Below are 21,184 nucleotides of genomic sequence, written 5' to 3' on the forward strand. Positions count from 1 at the left end.
CCTTTGGCTGCCTCAGAGCATAATTTAATCTTCCTTTGATGACTCCGGATCTTGCCCTGCCTCCAGCCACTCTAAGAACATCAATTACTGCTGGGTCCAGGTGGAGAGCAGAGAGGAGGGGCTGGACCCAGGTTACCCACTGACCTTGCCCTTCAGGAGGCTGGTAGGGGAGGAAACTTCAGGGGCCGGAGCCCAGCTTGAGCCCTGGGAGCTGGATGCCGCCTTGGTGGATGAGGGGGCCAAGGAAGAGAATGAGAAGCCCCCTCCCCAGCCAAGAAGGGGAGTCCTAGGTGGGCCCCTTCTTAACCCCCAGAGCAGACAGGAGGGATAGCTCCTAGGGTCCCTGGAAGAAGACCCCAAGAGCGAAAGGCAAGCAGGAGTGAAGCTGAAGGCCAGGTTAGGCGGCCGTGCTGAGGAGATGCAGACTTGGCAGAAATATTGGCTCCAAGAGACAGAAGTGGGCTTAGAGTCACACTGCCCCTGCCTGCCACTTCCTGGCTGGGGAACCCGGAACGAGTTACTTAACCTCTCTGTGCCTCCATTTCCTAGGATAATGCTAGAATAGTAGAAACAGGGCTGCCAGGAGGGTTAAATGAACTTCATGTTGAATACTAGAACATGGGGGCTTGGATCGGGGTCTCTGATGAGGAAAGAGCTGGAAGAATATACATCAGATCACCCACGGGGCTGGCTCTCGGGTGATAGTGGGCATTTTGGCTTGTTTTATTTCCTATATCTTTTGCAAGAAACAGATGATTTTCTATATAATTATTTTAGTTGCTCAGTCACGTCTGACTCTTTACAACCCCATGGACTGTAGCCCGCCAGGCTCCTCTGTCCCTGGGGATTCTCCAGGCAAGAATACTGGAGTGGATTGCCATGCCCCAATCCAGGGGATCTTCCCAACCCAGGGATTGAACCCATGTCTCCCACCCTGCAGGCAGATTCTTTACTATCTGAGCCACCAGGGAAGCCCAATTAAAATAATATTCAGAGGGAAAAAAATAAAACAGAGCCTTAGGGACTGCAATTTGTTTGGGAAACAGTTGATCAGAAGAAAAGCCCATCCAATGAGCATGGGGATGGAAGGGGGGTGAGTGTTCCCCAGGGTCTGAGATGCAGATAGGGGAACCCTGACTGCCCCAGGAGCCCCGGGGGTGACAGACCTGGGCCCTCAGGGGCAGACCCAGCTGACATTTCCTGCCTGGATGTACCCTGCCAAGAGGCACCAGGCAGGGGGAGCTGATGCCCGGCGGCGTCCTGTCCACTCACGGGCAGTAACACTTCTCTCATTGACTCTTCTCAGCTCTGATTCTTCGGAACATCAGCTCAGAGCAGACCCTGCCTGGGCCCTCAGGACCCAAGCGGCCCCACCCCCACCCCGGTCCCCAACCCCTCCCGCCCAGACCACCCAGCCCTCTGTCCTGCCAGCAGGCCGGCTTGGCTCAGCCATGCCACCACCCCAGCCTCTACTGGGGCAGCCCTCTGAGGAAAGCTGGGCTTAGTGGGTCCACAGCAGCCCCCTGCCGGCGTCAATAATCCCCAAAGAAAGTCAAACATTAGCCCGGGCAAACAGCTTATGCCTTATATAATCTCCCCCCGGGGGAAGGCGCAAACACAGCTTGTTGGAGTTGAACTGCCAAACCACAGCAGCTGCCAGATCTGGGAAAGAGCACGGGCTCCAGCCACATCGACCACCAGCCCCACCAGAGGGAGCAGCCAGGCTCAGCTTCCAGGTGAGGAGGACAGAGACCCACCATGCCCCGGCCCCCAGGGACCCCGGGGAGGCCCCAAGACCAGGCCCTGCTTCCTCAGTGCTTCTGGCCAAGTCCCTTAAGCCCTCTGGGACCTGCTCAGGCCCTTTCGGCTGCCCGGCTATGGTCCGCCAGCCCCAGGAGACAGGCAAAAGCGGGAGGCGCTGGACTTGGGGAGACCTTCTCAACAGGCAACCTGGGTTCTGCCAACCCTGTGTGTCTGCTCTGGGCCACCAAGAACTCTTCCATTTACTCCTGACCTCCATCCTGGGTGGCCCACGTCCAAGACCGAACCCCTTGGTCCCCATGGTGTGGCCTGTACTGCCCCATGCCTGCAGCAGGTGTGACCAGGCTGGCTGGACACACACTCCCACCCAGAAGTCCCCACACGCACATCCGAGCTCACATATTCGTGCCCTGACACTCTAGCCTCCCTGTGCCCATCTCTGCAGACACCGCTGTGGACACACCCACCCCTGCGACCCCACATCTGTACCCGCAGTCAGGGATGTCTTCACCCACACATTACTCCGTGGGAGCGTGCAGCTGAGCCCCACACCCTTACATACGTCCACATACACAGGCTCACACATGCTCCTGGGCTCACCTTCCCACCTGGGCTTCCACACCCATCCACCTGCCGCCCACCCCACCCCCATCGCCTCACGTGCACACATCCCTCTCTCCGGCCTGGTGCCCCCCGCCCGCAGCCCTGGCTCATCCTGCCCGGCACCATGACTTTTGCCGAGCTTGTGGACCGCGTGGCCAGCAACGGGCCGTTCCAGTTCCTGCACACGGTCCTGCTGGGCCTCCCCATCCTCGGCATGGCCAACCACAACCTGCTGCAGATCTTCACAGCCGCCACCCCCACCCACCACTGCCGCCCGCCACCCAATGCCTCCATGGAGCCCTGGGTGCTCCCCATGGGCCGGAACGGGAAGCCTGAGACGTGCCTCCGTTTCGCATATCCATCCAACGCCAGCCTGCCCAATGACACCCAGGGGGCCACGGAGCCCTGCCTGGATGGCTGGACCTATGACGTCAGCTCCAGGGACTCCATCGTGGCTGAGGTATGACCGGGGGCCCGGCCTCTCCCTCCGCTGACAGTCAGCACTGCACACTCATGGGCAGGAGGGTAGGCAGGGGCCCCAGTCTCCCTAGGACCCGGGGACAGAGCTCTGGGCAGGCAGGGAGGAAGGACCTGGGTGCGGAGGACCAAAAGGTCCTGTCTCTTCACATTCAGAGTATAAACAGCCCATTCTATGCCAGGCATGGTGCCAAGCTCTGGGGAGTCAAAAATGCACCCTCCCTGTTCCCACGGGGTCCACAGTCTAGCAGGGCTAACATCAATTAATGAGAGTACCACACAGGAAATGTCAGATTACAACTTCAAAGTACTTAAGTTTGTGACCTGAGACTGTAGCCTAGCCCTGGGCAGGGAGCAGGGACCGGGGTTGAGGGGGGAGACTTCCCTACAGAAGGGACCCTGGGCTGAGATAAGAGAATCCAGCAAGAGTTAGCCAGGCAATGAGGGAAAGGAGGAAAATTCCGTCTTGCGCCAAGGCCTCAAGGTGGAACAGTGTGTGGAGCAGGGGATGGACGGAGGGGAGGGTTGGAACATACCTGAGCAGACCCAGAAAACATGCCCTCCAATCTCGCAGTCTCTCGTGTGTGCACCTCCATTCATTCACAGCTCATTTATCCACGGACTCTTTTACCTGCCATCTCTGGGAATTACAGAGTTAAATCAGGCTCTTCAATGACGTGGAGACTATGTCAGATGAAGAGAGGGGAATGGAAACTGGCCTTTATCGAGGATCTACAAATAACCTGGCATATCTTAGTGTTTGCCTGACACTCCCATAATTTGACCCCTGCAATGATATTCTGTTGCAGGTGATTCTATCACCTTTTTCAGATTAAAAAAAAAAAAACAAGCCTCAGAGAAAGGAAGCGAAAGTTCAGTTCCATAGAGGTGGTCAGCTTCAGAACTGGAATTTTAAAATGAAAAATGCATACTAGGCACAGAGGGACAAGCATTTGTGGTAGTACAAAAGATAGATAGAGGAACCACAGGATTCTAGGGAGGCTTCCTGGAGGAGGTGGCATCTGAGGAGTGAGCAGAGGCCAATGTTTTCGTTCTCCCTTTGGGGAACATGAGACCCCTGAGGGCAAGATCTTGCTTTTGCCCCATTAGAAGAGATGCATTTCAAAGTATTTACCCGGTGCTAGTCCTGTGCTGGGCACATTATGCGCACGGGCTCCTGGAATCCCAGGAGATGACATCTCAGTGAGGGAAGTATTGTTAGTACCTTCAGTTCATAGACCAAGGATCTGAGGCCCAGCCAGGTTCAATGACTCTCCCAGGACCGCATATGATTAGGACCTGGCAGAGAGGAGATTTGAGCCCAGGGCCATCTATGTTCAGAATCTATGATTGCTATTCATTTGTTTAGTGAATGTTTCTTTCTATATAAAGCACTGACCGTGTGCAAGACATTGTCCTAAGTGCGTCATAGATATTAACCCTTCTAACCTTCCTGATGTTATAAGATGTTAATGATAAGCCCATTGTTTCGACGGGGAAACCAAAGCTCAGAGAGTTTAAGCAGCTTGTTCAAGGTCATACCACGAAGGAAGAGGCAGCTGCGGGGTCTGAAGCTCCCAGCTTCAGACCCTTCAGTGCGAGGCCCCTGACCCCAGGGCCGTGCTCCCTGCCATCACTTCTGCTGATTCTCATAGTCCCAGATACTTCCTCCCTGTCACATGCGCTTTTTCTCCCCAGCACCAAGCACAGTGCCTGAAATACATCCAACCAACACGCATGGACAAAGTCAGAGAGCTCATGAGCCCGGGCTGCCCTCCTTTAGCTCGCCTCCAGTGGGCAGGCAGACCCATCCTTCCAGGGTGACCCAGATAGGGTTAGGCAAGCTTCCCAGGGCAGAGGTTTTCAGCTGCTTTGCTGTATCCCCAGGAGCTGGAACAATGCCTGGCACAGAGAGGTCCTCTGTGAAATAAATATTTTTGTAATGAATGGATACAAGCTTTTATAAACTCAGGGTACTCCGGGAGCCTGGAGGAGGGCATGGAATCTGCCTGGAGGGGGAACCCAGGAGGGCTTGCTGGAGTTTGCAGCACCTGCCCTGAGTGTGAAGGAGGGGTAGGGATTAGGGGGCAGGCTGAAGCAGGCAAGTGCATCCCAGGCAAAAGGAGCAGTGTGCGTGGTGTCAAACACACAGTTACAGAAGCATAAAGAGAGCAAGACAGTCAGGACCGCAAGAGACTGAGGAGGCTGGAGAGGCAGGCAGTGGGGTGTGGAGGCCATGGATGTAGGAAGGAGGAGGACCTGGCTTGGATGCTGAGGCGAAGGTGCGTCCTCTGTCCCGAAGATAATGGGAACCACTGAATGCTGTTAACCAGGAGTGTGACCTGTTCAGATCACCTTCGAAGGGCGGTCACTCTGACCGCAGGGTGGACAGCAGCTTAGGGAGCGTTTTAGTCCAGCGGCTGGGAGACCCATGAGTCGGTTGCCTTTGGGACCCAGGACCATGACGACAGACATCAGGGACAGTTGGAATAAACACCAGACAGGGTAGGGAGTCAGAATCTCTGGGACTTGGAACCTGAATGACTGTGAGGGTGAGGGACAGGTGTGGACAGTGCACAGGAGTCAAAGATGTTCCGATACCTGTAAGTTAAGTTTCCAGGTGTATGGGCAGCTTGCTGGACCACAAGCCAGAACACAGTGCCTAGCTGAGGAAACAAAAAATCCTCCAGGGAGCAATGAAATAATAGCCATAAAATAATACCCCTTACTCTGTGCTCACCCCATGCCAGAAGGCGCTAAGCACTTTGGTTATATGGACTCATTCAATCCTCACAACAACCTTCTGAGGTTATGTCATTTTGGGGGCTTCCTTTGTGGCTCAGCTGGTAAAGAATCTGCCTGCAATGTGCAAGACCTGGGTTTGATCCCTGGGTGGGGATGATCCCCTGGAGAAGGGAAAGGCTACCCACTCCAATATTCTGGCCTGGAGAATTCCATGCTCTAATAGTCCATGGGGTCGCAGAGTCCGACATAACCGAGTGACTTTCACTTCACTATGCCATTTTTGCAGAAGAGGAAATCAAGGCACAGGTTACTGGCCCAAGGTACCACGTCTGATAAATGCTGGAGCTGAGAGTTAAACGTAGGCAGCAGGACTCCAGAGCCCCCTCTCCCCCTCCCCCACCCCCTGCTCCTGGGGACCTCATCCCCCAACCACTGCACCCTGGGCTAGGTGCTCAGCAGCGCTCAGTGAGTGCTGGGTGAAGGCCATAGCAGCGGGAGGGACTTAGACAGTGCTGACTGTTGGGAAGCCACTTCCCCTCCAGGGCGCACACCTCGAGCTTCAGGGAGCCCGGCCAAGAGCACACCTTGCAGGTCTGGTATTCAGTCAAGCATCAGCTCTCATCCATGCCGGCTGAACTCCCAGTCACCCTTCCGGCAGTCAGAGTCATGTGAATCTACATCCAACCTAGTGCAGGGTTTCACCAGGCCTCGGGGGTCTGCCCCTCTTCTCCTGGTCAGGCCCAGGCTCCCTGAGGATGCTTAGGCAGGAGACCCCACAATCGGGATCCCTGCCCGGTCAGTGGCCAGACACAACCAAGTGCTGGTGGCAGCCCAGCATGGTCAGACCCCTCTGACTTTTCTGTCTGTGGCTCAAGCCCGTGACAAATCCATGCTCCATCTGCTTGCAGTGGGATGGGGTTCTGGGCCCCCGCTGTGCGGAGGTAAAGCCATGGCTGGGCTCACCTAGGGTTCACCCAGGGGTAGGTCTCTGGAGTGGAGGCCAGGCCTGGAGGTGCCAGCCCTGGGGGCAGGGCGGTCATGAGGAAGGCAGTGTCTGCAGCCAGCTCGGTCCAAGTGACCCTGGTTAGAAGCACGGGGCCATCTCCCAGGTGGAGAGCGCTTGACTGAGAGCCAGCGCCAAGCAACAGAGTTCACGTCCTGACTCTGCCACTCACTGGGGATGTTACGGCCCCAGAAGTCTTGGTTTCCTCATCCGTAAAATGGGGTAAATGAACTTTAAAAGAGATAATGCAAGGTCAGCATTAGCACAGGGCCCGGCGCCTACCAGGCGTTCAACTAATGTTCACTGCTGCTGTTGCTCTTACGGTCGTTAATAGAGATGTCCTGAGAAGGAGGGGGTTAGTCCCCTCAGAAGAGTAGGGGGACCCTCAGTAAAATGGGAATCAGCTATCACAGCTCTTCCAGGCTCACCCAGGCCCCCACCCAGCACAAACCTGCACACAGGGCCCCTCTCCACCCCCACAGCTGGGGCCCTGGTGAGTCATCTCCCTCCCCATCTCAGTCCCCTCATCTGTAGAATGGGATCATAAGGACCTTCCCTGTGGAGGGGGTGAGGGTGGGAGGACCGCTCTGGGTCTAGCCAGGAGCACGGGGACTTTCCCTGCCCCCCTCTGATCCCATAAGCTCCCCTGGCAGAGGTGACCGCACATTCCTTTCTCTGGGTTCAGCAGAGACAAGGTTGGAATTTTTCAGAAGGAGCTTTACTAGCACATTAAGAGGAAACAAAGGCCTTTCTTTGAAGTCTGGAGAGTGTGGGGCGTGTGAGTTGTGGTTTCTGGGTTCCCTGGAGAGGAGCCATAGGCCATAGCTTTCACATCACAGAACCCAGACCTGTGGGTGCCCAGCTCAGCCTGGAGGCTCCTGAAGGCCTGGGCCTGGCCTTGGATGGGCAGGCCCTCCCCGCTAAGGCACCTGTGATTCCCTTCTGGGCCTGGAGTCTTCCTGTCCTCTCTCCGGGGCCACAGAAATTCTGTTGCCCACACGGGTCCCTGGAGGCCCCAGGTCAGCAGCTGGAGAAGCAGAGAACCCGCTCAGTGGTTCCCCGGAAGTGAGTCTCCACTCTGTGAGGTTGCCCTGCTGAGTCTCTGGTCTTCCTCCATCTCAACCTCTGAATCCCCAGGCTGCCCACCTCCCAGGCCACCTGTCCATCTCTTGTCTCCAGCTGAGCTCCCACTTCACCCCTACTTGCTCGCCCCAGACCCTGCCCTGGGTACCCCTCCAATCATGTCCCATAGGGGGAGCCTCCAATCTGACTCCCCAGTAAAGACTGGGGGGCCCCACCCCAGCCACGTGTCTGGGCCAGTCTGACCCCCCACGGCAGCCCTCACCTAGGAAACTGTGCTCCAAGGCAGGAGGAGCCCCGGAGCCATCCCACAGGTTCTCCAGGGTCATCGAGTGCACCATGAGCACCTACTGTGTGCAGGGCCCTGGGCTGGTACTTTGCATTCCTCCTTTTGCAACCCTTCAAATCTTCTTTTGTGGCCACTGTGAATGTCAGGCGTCCCAGGCGGCGCAGTGGTAAAGAATCCATCTGCCAATGCAGGAGATGCAAGAGACATGGGACCCCTGGGTCAGGAAGATCCCCTAGAGGAAGAAATGGCAACCCACTCCAGTATTGCCTGGAGAATTCCATGGACAGAGGAGCCTGGTGGGCTACAGTCCATGGGGTCGCAAAGAGCCGGAGACAAATGAACGACTGAGTGCTGTGAATGTCACCCCTTTTTACAGAAGAATACACTGGGCTCAGATCAAAAAGGTGATTCTCACAGCCATGAGGGTGAAGTCAAGCTTTTGCAGCAAGAGGGTCGGAGGTCCTGACTCTAGAATCCATGCTTTTTCTATTGCATCACATGTCCCTTGAACACAGGCTTTACAATGACCTGTGACAATAATAATAAAACAGTGATCCCATAGAGGGCCAACTGCTTGCCCCAGTATAGTGCCGGGCACTCTTCCTTCTTTTCTTTGCAAGTCTGAGAAGTAAGTATTAGTATTACCCCCATTAGCTCACACGGTAAAGAATCTGCCTGCAATGAGGGAGACCCAGGTTTCAACCCCTGGGTCAAGAAGTTCCCCTGGAGAAGGGAATGGTAACCCACTCCAGTATTCTTGCCTGGAGAATCCCATGGACAGAGGACCCTGGCAGGGTACAGTCCACGGGGTCACAAATAGTCGGACACGACTGAAGTGACTTAGCAGGCACTCACGCACGGGTAAGGAGACTGAGCCACAGAGAGGTTAAGTAACCGGCCCAGGAACACACAGCTACTAAGCAACAGAGCTGGAGACTCAAACCCTTCTGAGTCTTACCAGGTACCTGGCCCTCTGGCCTTTGCGTCCCAGGGTTGGTTCTATTAGAGGCCCAAGAGCAGATAGAGCCATAGCAATTCTCCCCAGGTCTGAACTGGGTCTAAAGGGCCCCCAGTCTAGGGAAGTGTGTTCCCCCTGTCTTTTCTCTGGGGTAAGTATGGACCTTGTGTGCGGTCCCCTGGCAGTCAGCCCATACAGACACAACAGGAGCCCCATCCTTCCTTGATGGCTTGCCCTGGCCTTTTTTCCCCCAAAATCAACACACAGTTGTTACCTCACGGTTTCCAAGGGTCAAAATCTGGGTCCAGCTTAACGGGATGCTCTGCGTGGGTCTCACAGGCTACAGTCAAGATGTCAGTCAGGCTGCATTTCTTCCTGAGTTTGGCCTCTTCTGAGCTCACCCTGACCATGGTTGTTTGCCCTGACCTTTTATGATAAGCCTTCTATTCTGCCCTCTGAGGGGCCGCCTGGCCTGTGATTTTGCTGCCACTCCAGCTCCTGAGCCTGTCCCGCACCCTGTGAGCCTGAAGTCAGACCAGCGCACTTGGCTCTGGCCTCAGCCACCTCCCCAGCGGTGACTCTGACCCATCCCACGCTAGTGTCTTACGGCGGCACACGGCCACAGCTCCCTGGACTGAGCCTTTCTCTGGCAGCTCGGGACCCAGCAAAGCACACATCAGGGAGCGGTGGTCAGGGGCACTGGCTAGGGGTCCACAGACCTGAGTTTGAGTCTCTGCCTTGAAATGAACTGAGCTGTACCTGGCCAAGTCACTTACCCTCTGAGCCTCAGGCTCTTTGTCCATAAAATGGAGATAATGATAGTACCCACTTCATAGGACTAGTATGGCATCATTTGCAAAGCTTGCTTCTGAGCATAGTAGGCCCTCTGTTTTCCTCCCATCACCTTTCTGGTTATACATCACTCAGGAAGACATGGCACTGGGCTTCCTGTTCTTCCCTTCCTAAACTCAGCTCCCTAAGGAGTAATCATTCCAAGAAAGGAAAAAGAAGGCCAAGAACAGTGGATATGATATTGGGAGCAAAATCTCTATGTGGAGCTACCAAAAGCTGATAGGCAAGAGGCCAGCCCAGGCCATGCCAAGGGCTAGATAGAAGTTGGGTGTCAGCCCCCTCCAATTGCAGGTTACTATTTCCGCTCTGGGTCTCATCAGTAAAATATGTATGTTATTGTTGTTGTTGTTTAGTCACTTAGTCACATCCAACTCTTTTGTGACCCTATGAACTGGAGCCCCTCCATGGGATTTCCCAGGCAAGAATTCTGGAGTGGGTTGCCGTTCTCTTCTCTAGGAGGTCTTCCTGACACAAGGATCGAACCCACATCTCCTATGTTGCAGGCAGATTCTTTAACCACTGAGCCACCAGGGAAGTCCCCATTGGTTATTCCTTGGACGAATATTGACATTTTCTGTGCACCAACTACTCTGCTCGCTGCTAGGGATAAAGAGTCCTCCAACGAGACACCTCTGCCCTCGGCAAAGTTATGGCAGTAAATAGGCAGGCATCACGCTGTGTGACCTGTGTCCTCTTGGAGGAGAGGACAGACGCGTGGAGGAAGAAATGAGGACACTGGATTTGCGGGCCAGTCCCAGCCACTCAGAGTCAGCCGGAGGACCTGGAGGTGTCCCCCTTCCCCAAACTCCCTCGCTTCCTGCGAAGAAAGTGAAAAGAGCTCCCTGGGGTGTGTGGTTCTTTGCCCACACTGTTTCACATCCAAAACATTTTCATGCAACATTTCCAGCAAATGAGATTCTTTGCTTCATTACACAAGTAATTCGGGACGACTGGACCAAGGGTGCGTGTCGGGGATTAGCAGGAGATTAGGCCAGACAGGTGGGCAGGAGTCTGAGCCGGAGGGCTTCATAAATCTGTGTTAATAGAGTTTTCTGTTTAACCAGAGTGCAGGAGAAAGCCAGTGAGTGCTCTAGACAAGGCAGCAACCTGATTTGAGTGGTGTTTTAGAAAGCCACTCTGATTTTATCGGGGAAAGAATGAATAGGAAGGACTGAGGCCGAAGGCCATCAGAGGATTGTTCTGATAACCCTCACTGGGCTCAGGCTCCTCAACTGTCAGAAGAAGATGACAGCAACTCTACATGATAAGGTTGTTGCGATGACTGAAAAAACTAAGGCATGAAAAGTGCTTACTGAGAACAGTGCCTGGTGTGGAGCAAGCCCTCGATAAATGCTCTTCTTTTTTTAATTTATTTTATTGAAGTATAGTTGATTTACAATGTTTTGTTACCCATGGACAGAAGAGCCTCGCGGGCTTCAGTCCATAAGGTCACAAAGAGTCCGACACGACAGAAGCGACTTAGCACACACAGCTGTGTGTTAGATGTGGAGCAAAATTACTCAGCTCTCCATGTGTACATTCCTTTTCATATTTTCCTATGTGGTTTATCCCAGGATATTGACTATACAGTGCTACACAGTAGGACCTTGTTGTTTATCCATTCTTTATATAATAATTTGCGTCTGATAATTGCAAACTCCCCATCCATCTCTTCCCCACCTCCTTCCACAACCGCAAGTTCTCTATGGTTATGAGTCTGCTTCTGTTTCGTAGACAGCTTCATCTGTATCATGTTTTAGATTCCACATATAAGTGATAGCACATGGTATTTGTCTTTCTCTTTCAGATTTTTTCACTTGGCTGAGTAGTATTCCTTGTATATGTATACTGTATCTTCTTTGTCCATCCATCAAAGGACATTTCGGTTGTTTCTGTGTTTTGGCTATTGTGAATAGTGCTGCTATGAAGGGGTACATGCATCTTTTTGAATTATAGTTTTGTCCAGATAAATGCCCAGGAATGGGATTGTTGGATCATGTGACATCTCTATTTTTAGCTTTTTGAGGAATCCTCATACTGTTTTCCATAGTGACTGCACCAATTTAATTTCCCACCAATGATGTAGGAGGTTTCGCTTTTCTCCACACCCTCTCCAGCATTTGTTATTGTCAACCTTTTAATGATGGCCATTTTGGCTGATGTGAGATGATACCTCATTGCCGTTTTGGTTTGCATTTCTCTAATAATTAGCAATGTTGGAGCATCTTTTCATGTGCCTGTTGGTCAACTGTATGTCTTCTTTGGATCTTCTGCCCATTTTTCGATTGGGTTGTTTGTCTTGTGTTATTGAGTTGTATGAGTTGGTCACATATTTTGGAAATGAAGTGCTTGTCAGTCTCATCGTTTGCAAATATTTTCTTCCACTCCATAAGCTATCTTTGCATTTTGTTTATGGTTTCCTTTGCTGTGCAAAAGCTTGTAAATTTCATTAGGTCCCATTACTTTTGTTTCTATTGAGTATTGGCTGTTATTCTTAATCCAAGTATAAGAGGATGGTGTCTGCTCTGAGAGATAGCAGTAGTGGAAATAGAAGAATCCAGATTCAAGAACTATTAAGGGATTTCCCTAGTGATCCAGTGGATAAGACTGTGCTTCCATTGCAGGGGCACGGGTTTGATTCCTTTCAGGGAACTAAGATCCCGCATGCTGCTGGGGCAGACAGAAAAAAAGAAGAAAGAAATATTAAAAAGTTAGAAACTGGAGGATCAAGCAATTGTAACATGGGAGAGGAAGGAGTCAAAAAAAGGCTGCCGATCACTGTGATTCCGACCTGACAGGGAGTGGGTAACAAGTGTCATTGACTCTACTTTCCAGATAGAGATTTCAAGTAGACAGCTAAATCGTTGGGTCTCAAGGGCAGAAAAAAAGGTTGGGCTAAAGAGAGGGATTTGGAGTCTTCACCATAAAATAGTCATTGAAGTCACAGAAGCAGATGGTATTTCCTGGGATAGTGAATAAAAAGAGGAAGATCCAAGAGAAGCCCTGGGACACCTTCAAGGGATAGAGAGAAAGGAGACCACAGAGGGAGATAAAGAAGGAAGACCAGGGGGAGGGAGAGGTCAGCAGGGTCAGGGGCAGCCAAAGGGAAGTCAGGTCGGGGACCAGAAGGTTCCATTGGGTTTGGGGGGCAGAGTTTCAGTGGCGTGGTGGGGACAGGCTTGGGAAACGAGTGGGACATGAGGACGGGTAACAGCAAGGGTGGTTCCCTGTTCCCAAGATTTGGCTTTGAAGGGAAGAGAGAAATGGAGTGACTGTGGAAGGGAAGAGGGCTCTGAGATGGAGAGATGGGAGCACATGCAAATGCAGATGGGGAGGAGTCTGGAGAGGCAGAGAGAGAAAGAGAGATGAAGGTGTGGGCTGGAGGAACGTCCCCTGGAGGAGAGAGGCCGCAGGCAGAGGGACCCGCCTTGAGTATGAGAGGATGGGGAGCAGACACACAGGGAGCCCCTGGACTCAGGTGAGCCTGCAGAGCTTGAGAACAGACCTGGGTGTGTGACAGCTGAACTGACCAGAAGCCGTAAGGCAGGGACCCAAGGAGCCCCGGGCCAGGTGGAAGGGGACTAAGCGAGGGGAAGCCAAGGGAGGGCTCTGGGAGAGCGAGCGCACTCACGGGGCCCAGGCTGAGCGCAGCGGAGAGGCCGGGCTGGACCGAGCTGCCTGGCCCCCTCTCTCTCCCGTGCAGTGGGACTTGGTATGCAACTCCAGCAAACTGAAGGAGCTGGCCCAGTCTATCTTCATGGCGGGCATACTGATTGGGGGGCTCGTGCTGGGAGCCTTGTCTGACAGGTGAGATGTGGGGGCCCCGCAGTGGTGGCCCAACTCATGAAGACCTCCTTACCCCCTCTCTGTACCACCCATGCACTCCCAAAGAGGCAAAGAGCTGGGGGAGGTGGGCGAGAGGTTCCCTGCTGTGTGGCCAGCCCCTTCCAGGGCCACTGCCTACCCTCTGCTCTCAAACCTCTACAAGCTGAGTCTTCCAGGCTCCCCAGAGCTGGGGCCCAGCCTCAAGGTGTCCAGACACAGTAACCACTGTGTAGCCGTGTAGGTGGATGGATGAATGGCTTGGAGAGGAGTGGTCCTTTGAACCCTGTTCAGGCAACTAAGCTGGGGGTAGAGTAGATCACTCATTAACCCAAACATCTAACTGCAAACTTCTCAACAAAAATAGCAATTACCAGCAAGGCTCTGTCCCCCGGGAAGGAGTTACATGCCCTGCCTGGCCCTTTGGGAGGTGGAGGGGTGGGGTCCAGCCCTTTGCCCTGAGGCCTGCAAAGTCACTCTCCTTGGCTGGCTCACAGCCGCTAACATCCCTCTTCTTCTTCGAGCTGCAGGTTTGGCCGCAAGCCCATCCTGACCTGCAGCTACCTTCTGCTGGCGGCCAGCGGCTCAGGCGCAGCCTTCAGCCCCACCTTCCACACCTACACAGTCTTCCGCTTCCTGTGTGGCTTCGGCATCTCAGGCATTACCCTGAGCACCGCCATCCTGAGTGAGCCGCAGGGGGAAGGGGCAGGGACCAAGAATTTGGGAAGCAGCCAGCCTGAAGCTGAGAGTGGGGTCTGGGCCCAGCTCAACCTGGGTGCCTTGGTCAAGGCCCTGCCCCTCTCAGGACCCCAGAGGCCCACTCTGAACAAAACAAGCATAATAGCAGCAGCTTCAGTACTGAGGACTTACCCTGGCCTGGCACCTGCCAGGTACATGATTTCGTTCAGTCCACAAACACAAGTAGATAAAAACAAAGGAACTCATCTGCCGCTGGAGAGGCAGTCAAGAATGTGGGCTTAGGGGGACTTCCCTGGTGGTCCAGTGCTTAGGAAGCCACCTTGCCAGGCAGAGGACATGGGTTCCATCCCTGGTCAGGGAACTAAGATCCCGCATGCCTTGGAACTACTGAGCCTGGGGCTCTGGAGCCCAAGTGCCACAACTAGAGAGCCTGAGCTCCTCAAGGAAGATCCCATGTGCTGCCACCAAGACCCAACACAGTCAAATTAAAAAAAAAAAAAAAAAAAAGAATGTGGGCTGGGAAATCAGACAAACCTACATTTGAGTCCTGCCTCTTGAGCCTCAATCACAGCATCTCTAAAATGGGGGTGATGCAACTTTAGGGTCAGGGTCAGATCAAGCGGCCAGTAGGAGACAGGAACTGATACCCCTTCTCTGGAGGTGCCCAGGACCCACTAGGGTTTTAACCGGGTCCTTGGGCTCCTCCTGCAGATGTCGAGTGGGTGTCCACCCGAATGCGGGCCATCAAGTCGATTGCAGTCGGCTACTTCTACACCATTGGCCAGTTCATTCTGCCCGGCCTGGCCTATGTCATTCCCCAGTGGCGCTGGCTCCAGCTAACCGTGTCCATTCCCTTCTTCACCTTCTTCCTGTTGTCCTGGTACGTGGCCCCTCTTCTTCAGCCCCCTCCTTGGGCCCGCAGGGATCAAATAGGAGGAACCCATGCCTGACCGGCCTGGCTGATTCTGTCTGTCTTAAGACACCCTGAGATGGTCAGAAAGGGGGTTTCTGGGAAGCAGAACTGCACACAGAGGTGTGTCTCTGGAGGGAGGGCCCGGGGGGGACCCAGGGCCGTAGAAAACGAGGGTAAGTTGCTGTGATTGGTGAGGGGGCAGGCCAGAAAGCAGAGAGGCCTCAGCTTCACATGGAGGAACAGAGAATGCCTCTGAAGATGCCTGGGGTGCTGAAAGGCCTGACCAAACTTCTGTTTGTGACACAGTCACACAGAAGGACAAACCCAAGCAGATGGGGATGAGATACAGGGGGAGGTGACTGTGTGGGAAGGAGGAGCCTGGGGCATTTTGAAGGAAAAGATCTGAGAGTTCAGGGACTCCTGGATTTGAGGTATAAAGGAAAGGAAAGGAGGAACTTCCCTGGTGGTCCAGTGGTTAAGATTCTGTGCTTCCACTGCAGGGGGCACGGGTTCCATCCCTGGTCGGGGAAGTTCCACATGCTGAACAGTGTGGCCAAAAAAACGAAAAGAAAGCTCCAACTTGAGAATCTGGGAGAATCGAGGAGTCTGATTCAATGATGAAGACAGGAAACCAAATTGTAGGTAGTAGTTGATAGCAGGACCCAAAGAATAGGAAATAATGAACAAGCTCAGGAGCAGAAGTGAAGTCTTGGAGGACCCTTTATCCAGCACTTACTATATGTGAGGCCCTGTTCTGGGCATCAATCCACATCATCCCGACCCTTACAGCCTCTGTGTGTGAAGGGTGCATTAGTATTCCCATTTTACAGATGAGTCAACAGAGATTCAATGAGGTGAAGCAATCTCTGAAGGTTGCACAAAAAGACAGAGGACTGGAATGGGGCCTCCATCTGAAAATGAAAATAAGCTCCCAGGCAGATGGGCAATCTTGCAGTGAGAGATACGGTCAGAGGGTCCAGGGTGGAGCTGGGCATGTCCACAGCCTAGGATGGGAGCTGAGAGTCGGGAGGCAAAATAAGGGTCAGCAGGCCCCTTCGTTGTGTGACTTGAGACAAGCTTCACCCATTCTAAGCCTCAAGATTTTCCTAGGCAAAGTGGAGATACTAATGCCTCTCACCCAGAGCCTGGCCCATAGAAAGGTTCACTAATTGTCATTATTTTCCGGAAGAGGAGGATGGAATCTAGACCCTGGCTATGGGGTTTGGGAGGAAGTCATGGATCATGCTGGCAGGTGCAGGCTGAGAAGACTATCAGGGCAGAAACAAGACCACAAGACCAGAAAGGCAGGTAGCAATGGGCCCAGTAGGCTGCCACTACCATCTGGACCAAAGGTCTGAAGCCAGGTGACCAGTGTCCACTCCCCAGAGGGTCTCACTGGAGCCAGGTCCTTGGTGCCTGTGGGGTCACAGCCAGAGCAGACCCCACCTGGGATCAGACTTTTCCAAGCATCCCTCCTGTCTCCCCACACCTCTGCCTCCTGCATTTCTCTTCATCTTAGTGACCCTCGGGGATTGCTCAGAGTGAACCCACCCCAAAAGGACAGCCCAGGGGTGGGGGAGAGTGAGGCTGGCCACACACTTGCCAACTCCAAGCTCCCCTGCTGCCCTTGCAAACCCCCCCACCCCCGCCCCTGCCGCACCCAGCAGAGTTGGAGAATCAAAGAGTGCTTGGACATACTCCCTAGACTACAACCCTGAGCTTAGCACTTAGCACCCTTCCTAAGATGCCCTGGGGCTGCAGCCCTGCCCCACCTTCTCCTAGGACCTGGAATTTGGCCCAAGGAAGGCTGGGTGGGTGAACGTGCAAGACCCTCCAGCCGTCCAGTCTTGAAAGTGCCATCCCTTCCCCAGGCCCCACCTGCCTTGGCCTAGGATTCAAGGGTCCTAGCTCAGAAAGACACCCAAGGACAACAAACAGCCCAGGTTGCAAGGCGGGGTGGGGGAGTGCAGGGGAAAGTCTCTTCTGGAAAGGGAAGAAGAGGTCTCTGGAACTTGTGTTGGCTGCAGGCAGCCCAGGTACAAACTTGGTCAAGTTTAAATTCCATGAAGTCTGTAGTAAGGCAGCTTGGGTTTCTGGGCCTCCTTGCCCTTGACTCTGGCGCATGATCTCTTTCCAGCCTCTCAAAAGAACTTCTGGCGTTGGGAAGTTGGGGGCAGGGAGACACTGTGACTTGCTTCTGGCCCTCAGGTGGCAACCAGAGTCCATCCGCTGGATGGTCCTGTCTGGAAGATCCCCCAAGGCCCTGAAGACACTCCGGCAGGTGGCAGCCTTCAACGGGAAGAAGGAGGAAGGAAAGAAACTCAGCCTGGAGGTAGAGGCTGAGGGATTATGGTCTGGGGCAGGAACCCAGGCTCTGCTATTGAGCTATCCTCTTTCTCTTGCCTCCATTTCCTCTGCCCACAAAGCTACCTCTGATGAGCTAAGCAAGCTTCTTTAAAGCCACCAGGTCTGCACTGCCCCCTCTTCTTCCTGCTGCCCACCAGCTGGTCACTAATGGCACCCCTCCCCTTCCTCTGCCCCAAGGAGATCAAACTCAACACGCAGAAGGAAGTGGCCTTGGCCAAGGCCAAGCACAGCGTAGCTGACCTGTTCCGGACACCCGTCCTGCGCCGAATGACCTTCTGTCTTTCCCTGGCCTGGTAACCCACCACCCCCTCCTGCCCACACCCCAGCACCCCTGCCGAGCAGGTGTCATGAACAAGGCCTCTGACAGGCTGACTTACAGACAAGGCCTGAGTACCTGCAAGAAGAGTAGAGGTATTCCCTCCTTGGAGCTGCCCCAGCCCAGCCTCAACCCCAGAAATCTCTCCCATCCCTGCCCCACAGACAAGTCCAGCCATCAGGGTCTGCTTTCCCCTGGGGTCACACCCACCTCACCCACAAGGCAGCTGCTCCACACCCCTTCACCAGCTCATATCTCACAATGTGATCTGTGCCTCTATACTCTTGCCTCCCACCCCAACTGGTCCAGCACTGCTCTCTGGGACCCCACAGAACAAGGCGGGTGCTCAGAGTTGCAAGATTTAACAATAGAAATCATGTTTCTCCTGAATCTTCTCTTTTGCCCGCCATCCCACCACTCCTTCAAAGCCCTTTCTGCAGCCTGGTTCTGAGTTCCTTCTCCATCCTGGCCATCACCACGTGGAAAGCATTTACTGTGTCCAGGAATGCTTGCCCTCAAAGAGGACTCCCACAACTCTGAGAGGCAGAAAAAAGGCATCTCACTCATGATCACAGCCCTGGGGACGTTCTCCTCCCCCATTCTGAGTGCTAGACCATTACCCAACCAAAACAGATCATTTGCTGCCTCCAGGATCAATATCCTCTGGAGTCAATTATATGGCACTTGTCACCCTACTTTAGCCCACGCCCATGTCAGACATAACCAATCAATCCCAGCACACTCTCACTGAGCCCAGACCAGATCTCAGAGGCCGCAAAACGGCACTGAAGCAGACCCTATCAATCCATTGCAGCTGCGACAAGAAATGAAACTCTTCATCATCCTGTTGACCCAATGAGCAATGTGGGGAGAGGCCCCCAGCTGGCTGTGGGTCCTAACCGATCACTCTCTGCCCCTCAGGTTTTCCACTGGTTTTGCCTACTACAGTTTGGCTATGGGTGTGGAGGAATTTGGAGTTAACCTCTACATCCTCCAGCTCATCTTTGGCGGGGTCGACGTCCCAGCCAAGTTCATCACTATGCTGGCCATAAGCTATCTGGGCCGGCACACCACCGAGGCTGCTCTTCTGCTCCTGGCAGGAGGGTGCGTCCTGTCTCTCATCTTTGTGCCTGCAGGTGAGAAGCTGGCACTACCCCCCAGAACCCTCTGAGAGAGGCTGACCTATGTCTGTGGGCTTTGCAGGCTGGGAGTAAGGTTCCAGGGACTCCAGTTCTGCGGGATCTGCCTCTCTCTTACCTTCAGCAGGGCCCTGTGCTCTCTGGGGCCCAGGTTTCTCATCTAGAAAATAACTCAGTTGGGCTAGGTGCTATCAAAGATCCTTTCCAGACCTGACTCAGACAGGGCAGAGTATGGTGGTGTCTGCACCGTGTGAGGAATTGCATGGCCTGAGTGACTTGGTTGCAGAAAACGAGCTTGGATGGGGAAACATCAGAGCCCAGTGACCAAGAAGCACTCTGCAGCATATTTCACCATGACCTTGGAAAAGCCAATCTTACTTTATATTAGTGTTTATGTGGGGGGGTTTCCCAGGGAGCGCTTGTGGTAAAGAACCTGTCTGCCGATGCAGGAGATATAAGAGACACGGGTTCGATCCCTGGGTGGGGAAGATCCCCTGGAGGAGAGCATGGCAACCCACTCCAGTATTCTTGCTTGGAGAATCCCAGGGACAGAGAAGCCTGGTGGGCTACAGTCCTAAGGGGTTGCAAAGAGTCAAACAAGACTGAAGCTACTTAGCACCGATGCACACATGTTAATACACCAACATCCTCCCAAAGGAGCGGGACTAAACAGATACAACAAACTATGAGAATAGGGAATCAGAGTCAGGGAAAGACCCAAAGGCAGCAGCACAGAGGCCCACACAGCCCTGGAATAGCAGAGGGGCTATTAGCCGGCTTTAAGTTTGGATCTGAGCTTCCCAGCAACCAAAACTAAAAGGGAGAGGAGGTCTCCGAGGAGTGAGAACACTCAGGGACTCCTGAGCCCCAAAGTTCACCTTGTTTTCTTTCCTCTGCAGACTTGATGACCCTGAGGACGGTACTGGCTGTGTTTGGGAAGGGATGTTTGTCCGGCTCCTTCAGCTGCCTCTTCCTCTTCACGAGCGAGCTGTACCCCACAGTCACCCGGTAGGTGCTGGGCATGGGGCCGGCCCAGCCAGAGGACACAGGGGCAGGTGGAATTGTGAACCTGGTCCAGGGGTCCCAGAGCCGTTCTCTGAGAATGCATGCACAGGCTGCCAACCTCTGCTCTGAACTCTCCCAGGCAAACAGGTATGGGCATAAGTAATATGTGGGCCCGCGTGGGAAGCATGACAGCCCCCCTGGTGAAAATCACGGGGGAGCTGAAACCCTTCATCCCCAATGTCATCTTTGGGAGCATCGCCCTCCTGGGAGGCAGCGCAGCCCTCTTCCTGCCTGAGACACTCAATCGGCCCTTGCCAGAGACTATTGAGGACGTAGAAAACTGGTCAGTCCCCTGCCTCTGGCCCCAGCAGTCCTCCTCCGCGGGGAAGCCCAGGGCTTTTCCTGAGCTCTCTTTCTCTAGGTCCCAGCGGGCAAAGAAGTCAAAGCAGGAGCCAGAAGCAGAAAAGGCATCCCAGAGGATCCCTCTGCAGCCTCATGATCCAGGCCTGGGCCCCAGCTGAAGGCAACAGACCCTCATTTCCCTGCCCTCCACAAACAAATCCCAGCCAGGTCCTTGCCTGTCTCTGGGCTCTGAGGACACCTTGGGGAGGGCCCTGGGCACGTCCATGCTCCTAGGACATGGTCTTCTGAGACCTTCCGGGAGTCATCTCCACCACCACTGGAGCCCCCTCAATCCAGCCCGGGCCAGTTCAAAGGTTTGGCCACAGGCCTTTGCACACCCCACCTTGCCCCCACCCTCCCCACAGCCCAGACCCTGCCATTCTTCTGTCCAGCCTTTCCCCACTGGCCATGTCCCTCATTGTTTCCACCCGCTTCCCCTTCTTGTGCCCACCCATTTCTTCAACAAGAGGTTTCAATAAATGGCAATGAAGAACTCAAGCCCTGCTGCTCAGGAATGGGGGTGGGAAAGGGGGAAGGCCCCGGTATGGACATGTGAGCATGCAATTCTGTTCATCTGCACTGGCGTGTACACACCAGGTACATGTAGGTACAGGTATATAGGTGCGTGTGAGCTGGGCTGATATGAACGTGTGTGTGTAATATGAGCACACCAAGGTGTGTATACACCAAGCCTGTATTAGTCTATTCTGATTGCTATAACAACATGCCACAGACCAGATCCTTTAAACAACT

General features: G+C 53.9%; 1 protein-coding gene and 1 long non-coding RNA gene across 3 annotated transcripts in view; one reads left to right on the top strand and one right to left on the bottom strand.

The window, feature by feature from the left end:
• Positions 1-2,488: 2,488 nt before the first annotated feature.
• Positions 2,489-20,550, top strand: SLC22A8 (solute carrier family 22 member 8). The gene is made up of 10 exons (XM_061165227.1): positions 2,489-2,824; positions 13,472-13,575; positions 14,121-14,275; positions 15,001-15,169; positions 17,411-17,534; positions 17,747-17,862; positions 18,807-19,021; positions 19,924-20,032; positions 20,169-20,372; positions 20,451-20,550. The coding sequence occupies exons 1-10, from the start codon at positions 2,489-2,491 to the stop codon at positions 20,548-20,550; spliced, it is 1,632 nt and encodes a 543-aa protein (XP_061021210.1).
• LOC133072216 (uncharacterized) overlaps positions 11,235-21,184 on the bottom strand; it is a 37,555-nt gene continuing 27,605 nt past the window's right edge. The window contains exons 3-4 of one of the 2 annotated variants that reach the window (XR_009696670.1): positions 17,247-17,491; positions 11,235-12,435 (exon numbers count right to left, since the gene is read on the bottom strand). This is a non-coding gene — a long non-coding RNA (uncharacterized LOC133072216). The remainder of the gene's footprint in view (positions 12,436-17,246; positions 17,492-21,184) is intronic. The other variant, XR_009696672.1, reaches the window with a different exon arrangement.

Source organism: Dama dama, chromosome 2, assembly GCF_033118175.1.
Source record: "Dama dama isolate Ldn47 chromosome 2, ASM3311817v1, whole genome shotgun sequence".
Lineage (NCBI taxonomy): Eukaryota > Metazoa > Chordata > Mammalia > Artiodactyla > Cervidae > Dama > Dama dama.

What these genes read in the sequence shown, in the direction of transcription:
- SLC22A8 (XM_061165227.1), top strand. Translation starts at nt 2,489, where the DNA reads ATGACTTTTGCCGAGCTTGTGGACCGCGTGGCCAGCAACGGGCCGTTC. An exon ending in CCTGAGCACCGCCATCCTGA is followed by an intron (nt 14,276 to 15,000) that starts GTGAGCCGCAGG and finishes CTCCTCCTGCAG; the next exon opens with ATGTCGAGTGGGTGTCCACC. An exon ending in TCTCATCTTTGTGCCTGCAG is followed by an intron (nt 19,022 to 19,923) that starts GTGAGAAGCTGG and finishes TTTCCTCTGCAG; the next exon opens with ACTTGATGACCCTGAGGACG.